At 38.0% G+C, this 9,162-nt stretch overlaps 1 protein-coding gene across 1 annotated transcript in view; it reads left to right on the forward strand.

Moving 5' to 3' along the window:
* LOC103139358 (ephrin type-A receptor 6-like) overlaps positions 1-9,162 on the forward strand; it is a 52,582-nt gene that overhangs the window by 22,361 nt on the left and 21,059 nt on the right. The window contains exons 7-8 of the mRNA XM_007553922.2: positions 5,289-5,444; positions 6,429-6,773. Coding sequence (XP_007553984.1) covers positions 5,289-5,444; positions 6,429-6,773 — 501 coding nt within the window. The remainder of the gene's footprint in view (positions 1-5,288; positions 5,445-6,428; positions 6,774-9,162) is intronic.

The raw sequence follows: 9,162 nt of genomic DNA on the forward strand, positions 1-9,162 counted from the left end.
GTCATAAATATTCATGAAGGCTTATTCATGTTCATGACAGGTGTTATGTCATATTTATGACAGTGTCATGGCAGTCTTATTCACCCCCCTTCAAATAAAGTGTTACCGAGTTTCTTTTACTGAATTCTCCGTTATTTGTCTGAACAACATTCATTACAGTATTCAATAACCAATATATTAGCAAAAATCTGCTGTGGAATTTGCAAACAGCATCCTGCAACTCACTGTAGTTGCAGTGAGTTGCAACTCACTGCAACTACAGTGAGTTGCAACTGTAACTACAGTTACAGTAGTAACTGTAGTTACTACAGTTACTACTGTAGTAACTACAGTTACAGTAGTAACTGTAGTAACTACAGTTACAGTAGTAACTGTAGTTACTACAGTTACTACTGTAGTAGTAACTAATTACAAAAGGTCCTTTTGTAATTAGTCAAAAGGACCTGGTGTGTAGTAACAACACAGCATGGCCCTATTATCAATTATTTACTGCCTTAACGGTTTATGTCCAATCCTTTTTTTTTGTTTTTTTGATGAATAATTTCTATATTCCTGTCAGGGCTTATGCCGTTATAAAGATATGCACTTCAACAGTAGTTGCAGGAAGTTTAGGCGTGAACTTTCGATGACTTCTGCTTTCTCCTCGTTTTCATTTTGGAACACTGCTTCAAAGGGTGCTGTGATCAAAGCTGTCTGAGAGGCAGCATGGGGAAAAAAGCAAAAGAGGGAGAGAGGGAGCGAGAGGATGAGAGAGTCAGAGAGAGAATAGGGAAAACCCCAGCGCTCCCAAAATATAAGCAGACCTCGGCACTAACATGTCCATCTTTCCCTCCCAGCTGCCTAAACAAAGGCGTTGGGGCTTATCAAACCCGGCTTTCCACCCCAACAGCATTCTACCAGACTGTTCTGACATCTCAATCATGCACTTTATTATTCTATTGCTTTCCTTCAGTGTCAGTCACAAGAGGATTACTCAGAGATAGGCTGGTTATATCATGACCTAGATAAGGCAACATCATAGAGCTGATTCTATTTGTTCCACATCCTTTCGTCACAGCACCGCATTGAAAAGGATGCAGCGAAATGCGGAGGGGGGAGAGGGGGGAAGCTAATAGAGATGTCTTTTCAAATTCCATTTGAATCAGCACAGATACTCTGCAAAAAAAAAATCAAAAACCCACCAGTCGCATACGAGACCAGACCAAGCAGAAAGATTCTGATGTTTTGCGATTAAACGTAAATGGGTTTAGCAGTTCTGAGTTTCTGTACCTTGATTGTAATTCATATATGCGTGTGCCTGATAGTTATCCTGTTAATGTTTATTTAATGGTGGGAAAGTATTTGATTTGAGGGTGACGCAATGAAATGTGCATATCTTGGCCCAAAATTGAATACGTAGAAAGCACACAATGCTGCCTTCTGATGTTAAATTTAAGGTAAAATGGAATAGGAAATGAGGGAATCGATAAGGTCTTGGTTATGTTTGAGCTGCTGTGTCCCTCTTAGGTCCATTAAGGATTGTTTACTCGGGCCTGTAACTCAGCACAGGCAGGCAGCCTAGAACATATCTCATTCTGTGTGAACTTCCCATCTGCATATCAAAGCTGAGAGACCAGGCAGGGTAAACATACTCTCTGGCACCATCTGTTTCTGACAACGTAAAGCCAAGAGACAGCTTATAACCTTGGACGGTAAACTCAAAATTACCGACAACGCATTCTTGGTAAATACACAACTGATGTTGTTAGATGGACCACTTCTTTGCAGGGTGACCTGCTGGAACTTAAGTTTTAGAAGAAATACTCAAGTCAAAAGATGAGCTTGATGACTGCGTAGTCCTTCTTACTTTTATTCACGTGGATTACTCTTTGAAAAGGGAAGAATTTGTGGAGGAAAATGAAGTTTTCTTTGCATCCCAGAATGTGTTTTAAAATTAAGCAAAAGAGGAAATTAGTTGTTGATTTCATCATGTGGCGGAAAAAAAAAAAAAAAAGTTTGAGGTCAGCTGACCTGGAGCATATGAGATTCCACAAGCTTTAGCATAAATTCAAACCTAATTTACCAACATTTATCATTGCAAGATGTGGATGTAGAGCAGAGCTTTCACGGCTTTTACTTCATCTAGACTTTTATTTGCATTGGAACGACAAAACAGCCAGAATGAACACCAACATCTGGGGATGTGTCTGAGTGTTTCGTGGAATGCTTCCCAGTGTTTTGTTAACATTTGCTGATGAGAAATTAATTCTGTTCAGGCACCTTCTTGGCAACATTTTCTGGCAGAGTTTCAATCATCTTTACTGACTGACGAGTTCTATGAAAAAAATACGAATGTGGCTAGGCATCCAAGAAAGCTCTAACCAAGATACGTGACTTTTAAAATCATGTGTGGTGTCAGAAAAATAGTCCTCTTTGTTTTTTCAGCCCATTAGTGCTTTCTTTTGTTTCATGCCAATATTTGTTAGATGTATAAAGAAGTACATTTCTTTTCAACTGTATTAAAAATAACTTTCGGTACTCGTAATTATGTTTCTTGTATGTCTTTTTGCTCAAAGTTAAGCTAAAAATGCTGATTTCTCACAGTTTTTCTCATATATATTGTGAATTTATATACACAATTCAATATACAGTACACTGTGAGTACAGACAGGTTGATAAAAATGACAGTCTGTCACAGTGGTCCAAATATTCTGCCTCTTCAGTCAGACATGATGCTTTCTTTGTGACAGTGGAGACTGATTCTCTCCACTGGTTGTCCACTTCATAGAGAGTTTGGACAACCTGGGTTTCCCAGTTCATACCTCTAAGGAGTTCTAGTTCCTGGTACCTTAGTCTGCATCGTGCTTCAGAGAACTCATTCAGCCAAAATATAACTTATTTTGATTAAAATCAGTTTTGTATTATTGTAACTACTTTGAGGAGGTAAAGCTTGTGATTTTATAACGGTTTGTTTAGAAGTTATTGATTCTGGAGGTAAGAATTTGTCCAGCTTTTAAAAGTAACAGAGTCCAAGCAATAATACCTTATTTGAACTCTATTAAAAATATTTTTGTAGCTTCTTTTCAATTTTTAGTTAAGTAACTGACATATGCAAGTCTCAATAGAAAGGTGAAAGAAGCATTTTTTAAAAAGAAGTTTTTTTCTTTGTGTATGAACTGCAGTAAACAAGCTACTAATAGTGCCTGACTGTGAAGACAGTTTCTTCCTTCCTTATGCTTCAGTGTTGCTCTGGTTCCAGACCCTTCGCTTGTTCATTTGTGTTTTTCTTGTATTATCAAGAGGTGGTGCTCATCTGCTTGCTGTGGGGTGCTTTGCTTTGTGTGTTTTTCTTTTTTTGTTTTTTTTCACAGAGATGCTTAGATCAGCTGAAGGCACACTGTGTGGACTATCCCCCAAGGGAACAAGGATAAATTTCTGTTCCCGTGACCCCGTACATGAAGCAGCTGTAGAAAATAAATCAATGGATGTTTTTAAACCATAGATTTGATCTGCTGGATGAATGTGCATGTTAGCATTATGCCCAAAAATATTAAATCTGCAGTGATTCAAAGTTTCAGTTCTAATTACTTAGGGTGGATTTTACTGTAATTTCCGCTATAATAGCAACTTACTTTATTTAGAGGGTGAGGGGGGGGAAAGGTAGAGATATTTTAGTGCTAAATCCACTAATTTAACACTTACTACTTTGCAGCTTAGTTATTTTCCAATTTTTGAATCTGGTTTTGTTAAATTGCACCTTGAGATTTAAACCTAAGACAGATGTTTTCTGTCATTTTCCACAAGTTGTAAAATGCAACACATTTAAGGTCCCATATCACTCTTCTGTTACATTTAGAGTTCTTTGTTGTTTATTCAACCAGCTACAAAAAGGTTTGCTACACAAATGTTAATCAGAAGTTTCTTGCGTAACATACAAGACGTGTCTGGATTAATGAATGTGTGTGAGTCAGAGTGAGAGGAAACAATTCTTGTGACCCATACCCTGTTTTCTGGGTGTTCTTTTTTTTGTTTTTTGTTTTTTTGTTGCTCTTTCATTTTATTTCCTGTCCGGTAGCAGGCATATTTACTTGCTAATTTTGTAATTATTATCCTTCCCAGATGCACACAATGTTTCCTCATGCAAATCGTCCTAAAAAAAAAAATCCCAGAAATTAAATAACCACTGTTATTGCTTTACTTTTCATTCAAGGAAGTTAGGTAAGATAGGAGAAATGGCTATTTCCATCTTCTGATAAGTGTTGAAGAAAAAGGCAACAGAGAGTAAAGCAGGGAGGCAAATGGAAGAGGAAATGCATTGGAAGAAAGATGACAAATAAGAAAAGGTGAAAACGGAATAGCTACACTATATGAAGTATTGAAAATATAAAAAAATATTGATAGAAAAATAGAAATGAGAAGGTAAAATTTAAATTTTTAAATTCAACAGCCAAGCTGTTTAAGGATGGAAATTTGAGAATACCTTGCCCATCTGTTTGAACTAAACATTATGAAGTTCAGCTGTAATTATTTTTTGTTCTTTTTAGTATGTTAATAGCGCTCACCTATAAATGGACTTCCTTTGTCTGTTTTCAAAGTATTCTCAGTGTGAAAAGTCTTGTAATCCAATTTAATGGAAATAAATGAGCTCCTCACAGCCATCATTATTGCTATTCAAACTTGGTCTGTGGCTTTTGATCTGTCATTTGTCATCATCGTTATTGTACTTTTTCCACACAGTTCACGGGGTTTCATCAATTCAGTACATCAGTTCGGTGTGTAGCAGTAAAGAAAGAGAGTCAAAACGCAAAACTTTTGATTTGAAAGAGTGTAGATAAGGAAACATGTTAAGAAACCTGTGCTTTCATTACACCTAAGCAGTGCCGCGGGCTGATAATGGGGAAATATGAGCTGAATGAAATTGTTGGCACATGCAGCTAAAATGAGCTTCCCTGGAGATCAGTAGGAAATCCAGAGGTTGTAGGTGCCTTTACAATCTCATAATGTCTTTATTTTCTTTTCATTTCAAAACACGTTAGCGAACTGTGAAATGAATTTTGAGCAGAATATAGCACAGCTTCAAAAATCCGAATGTGATGAAAATGAGCCATGAGGTTCACGTTCTGATGTGAGCGACCAAAAGTGTTGAAGCTTTAAAACAAAAACAGATCTAACTTTTCGGAGCTGCGCTTGTATAGCTTTGTGCCGTCATCTAGGTGAGCTAATATGTAGGTGCTCTTCCACCACGGTACGTTACCTTTGGATGCTAAATTTTCCCCAACCGTTTTGTTTTGTCTTTCTCCGCTCTCCAGCTTGTAAACCCGGCTACTTCAAGGCGTTTGCTGGGAACACTAAATGCTCCAAATGTCCTCAACACAGCTCCAGCCATGACCAGGCTGCCACAATCTGTCACTGCGATAAAGGCTTCTACAGAGGTATCAAAGATCCTTCATCAATGGCCTGCACCAGTAAGTAGAACGTTAAATGAAGGAAACATTTCAAGTTGCAGCCATTTTAGGTTTTAGAAGGGAACAGAGAAAGATAGCATCCACAGTATAAATCCAGAAAGTAGGATTTCCCCTTGGATATCTGCAGCTCAAGTTTACATTTCATGCACTGTGATATATTTTATTGTATTTTCAATATTTTTCTTTTATTTTCTGTTAGCAGTGGTCATAATGATCTCATTAACTTTTGCAATAATCAGGGCTGTGGGAATCCATTTCCCTGCTGTGGTCATTTGTGTGTTGATGTATCCCATTTCCTACAGTAGCCACATTTATTTATATCCTTATAAACACTTTAGGCTTTCTTATCCTACTCACTTGAGATTAAAGGGGCAGTATTATGTAAAATCAAATTTTTTGAGCTTTACATGACATTATAAAGTTTTTTTCCTCATCAAAAACATACCTGGGGTGTTGTCTTGATTCTTTAATCCATGTTCAAGAAATCCTTTAATTTCCAGTGGCGGCCAGTCTAAGTTTTATTCTTTGGTCTCCAAACCAGTTGAAAACAAAGTAATCCGTAACAGGCATAGAAATTTCAGATATTTGTTTGTGAGAGATTGACAAGTTGGATGCTAGAACAAAACATGTAAACTCTGTGAAAACCTACCGCCCACACAACTTCACACAGACATTTAAGGACATGCTCACAAAACTTCACATTTCATTGCCAAGTGATATCATGGACAGCTTTGAAAGCTAAAATAAAGACGAGGAGCGGCTGATTTCCATCCAGGAACAAAGTTGGATTGAAATGCAGCAAGATATATTTATCCTCAACAACCTACACACTGACTCTCATTGCACATTATTTGCCTAAGTTTTCAGCAGCACTCACTGCCCCCCCAACTTGTCATATGAGGAGCGAATTTAGGTTTTTGTTTAAAAAAAGATGTTTTTTTTTTTAATTAATTTCTATGTTCTACTGTTTGCTCTTCTCTCCAGGGCCCCCATCAGCTCCAAGAAATCTCATCTCGCTAATCAATGACACTGCTCTCTTCCTGCAATGGACGCCTCCAATCAACACAGGAGGCAGAAGCGACATCACCTACAACGTTCTGTGCCAACGATGTGACGGTGGCGATGTTGGTGTGAGTCAATGTGAGCCATGTGAACCAGACCTGAGATTTATCCCCCGACCTCTCGGTATAACCGGAACCTCTGTGGCGATACTGGATTATGCGATGCATACCAATTACACCTTCCACGTGGAAGCTGTGAATGGCGTCTCTGGACTGGGTGTGGCTCCGCGATCGCTGGCCAATGTTACCGTCAATACACACCAAGCCGGTGAGTGAGCTGTTGTCGTAAATCACATGTTCAGAGAATAAAGCTCTCATCAAAGCGTTTTTGAATATTTTACAGACTTCATGTTTTGAGTTGGGTTAGGGTTAAAAGTTTGAATGATGTAAACACAGTGCTGCATTCTTGTATGTGATTATTCTTATGTATTTTATTTATAAGATGTGTGAATGATTGGAAACTATCTTTAAACTGAAATTGGTTTTACTTCTGGGATGTTAGTGGTAATGATGGTAGGAGTTTGCCCAGCAATTGGTGGGTCACTGGTTCAATTCCCACCCTGTTTGCCTCTGCCGTCGTGCCCTTGGACAAGACATTAATCACCTTGGCTGCTGGTATTGGTCAGAAGAACCAATGGCACAACATGGCAGCCTTGTTTCTGTCGGCTGTGGCTACTATCTAGTAGCTTGCCATCATCTGTGTGAATGGAAATGACTGATTTCTTTGTAAATGGTCTTTGAGGTTCCTGAAAAGTGCTATACATGTCTGAAAGTCATTTTATTTCATAAAATTATTACACATTGTGTCTTTTGTATCGCAGGTTATGATCTCAATCATAGTTTCTCTTTTTTTTTAAAACTTTTTTCTGTAATTTGGTTTTGTGCAGTTGATTTAAAAAGAGTCTTCCTCCTTTGCATTTCAGCACATTTCGAATGGTAGTCTATTGCTTTAAACCATAATCACTTGGTGCAAACAATTTTTTCTATTTGTCCAGCATTTGTTTCATCAGAGACAAACAAGTTACTGTTTTCTAAATGAGGTGGAAGTAAAGGGCCAAAAGCACATGCCTATTTTTATGCAAGCTAAAATCACAGCGCCATTTAGTGTCCTGGCATGGCAACTACACCAGGTTCAAGATTACTCTGAAACGTCAACGTCTGAAAATACTGGCAGTCTCCAGAAGGCAGTCTCATCACTTAAATCCTGGGAAAAATCCTTGTTTTTAGGCTCACAATGTCGTAACTATTTTCTTACTACTAAAACAATGGTATAAGTAGAACTTCCTGTGCCCTAGCATGAATGTGCAAGAGGTAAAGTTCAGACTAAGAATGAGGGAGAGACGGTTAATTTGCTTGCAATAGTCCCAGTGGGCTGTCCTGCCTGTCCAGCCATGCGGAGACAGATTAAAATGTTTCCAAATTTTCAGGCGAGAGTTTTTAATTGCTGAAATTGATTTAAAATAGTTTCTCATTTTAGGTACTTTACATGCAGCTGCCTTCACAAAGTTCTTTGTAAAAGTTAAATTTCATGCACTAGATTTACTTAAAGTTTGCTTTTCTTCTTTGGGTCAGCGCTGATTTGGCCTTTAATTGCTTTGCGCGTATTAATATGTAAATGTATATGTGCTTCATTATCTGATTCATACTTAAATAATTTTCTGTTGGCAGCTCGAAGTGATACACTAGAAAATTAGCAGCTTTGCTTCCTGAGCACCGTGCTCCCACTTGACCAGCCTTGTAGTCCAACTTAATGAGTCAATGTGTGAAGCATCCTTGTGACCCTCGAAGAGCTGACAGAGCCTCTCTGAGCTGAACCTAATTCTAATTAGCAGAACCCAGCTGACCTGAAGTCTGCTGCGCCACAGGTTCACAAGGGATTGTTGTCTTGGACTTGAATTAGCAAAAATAAAAACACCTGAGGTCTGACCTCAAAGTCAAATTTCAAGGGCAGGAATACTGAAGGAATAGCTGATTAATAAGGTCAAAATGACGGTGGAATGGGGTAGGTTAATACATTATTCCAGTGTATTTTATGCATGTTTTCCCCTAGCAACATATTACACTCTGATCAGTTCTCCATTTGCACCAAAAATGTATACAGTACATCTGTGATAAATCCTACTTGTAACAGATCATATGAATTTCCTCATATGTAGCCTATTGTTTTTTTAATAACATGGCTTATAAGAATGACAAATGTCTCCAGTGGTTGAACTCAATCTGACACTATTATTATTATTATTAAATTTTCCAGTAATAAGCAGTGACGCCTCTTTAATATCAGTCGCTTTATCATGTGTGTCTTTAAAACGTTAATTTGTGACATTTGATGCGATTCTCCTAACTTATTAAGCGCTAATGATGGAAGTGATTATTAGCACCAGGCAGCAATAGAAACCACCCACTGAATGTGTTATTTTCCAACGAGGAACACTCACACCACAGTAAGCCTCTAGTGTGACAAAATAATTTTTCAGACTCACACAGTGTAATTTCTTCTCTCATATGCTGTGAGAAGCTTACTATGAATAATAAATGCCCGAAGAACATCCACCTCTTGTACATTGATCCCATTCATCAGGGCTTTATTATGCAGCTATAGTCATGTGGTCTCTGAGGATGGAGTCGAGCATGCATATATATATATATATATATAT

The sequence above is a fragment of the Poecilia formosa genome, unplaced genomic scaffold (genome assembly GCF_000485575.1).
Source record: "Poecilia formosa unplaced genomic scaffold, Poecilia_formosa-5.1.2 Scaffold60, whole genome shotgun sequence".
Lineage (NCBI taxonomy): Eukaryota > Metazoa > Chordata > Actinopteri > Cyprinodontiformes > Poeciliidae > Poecilia > Poecilia formosa.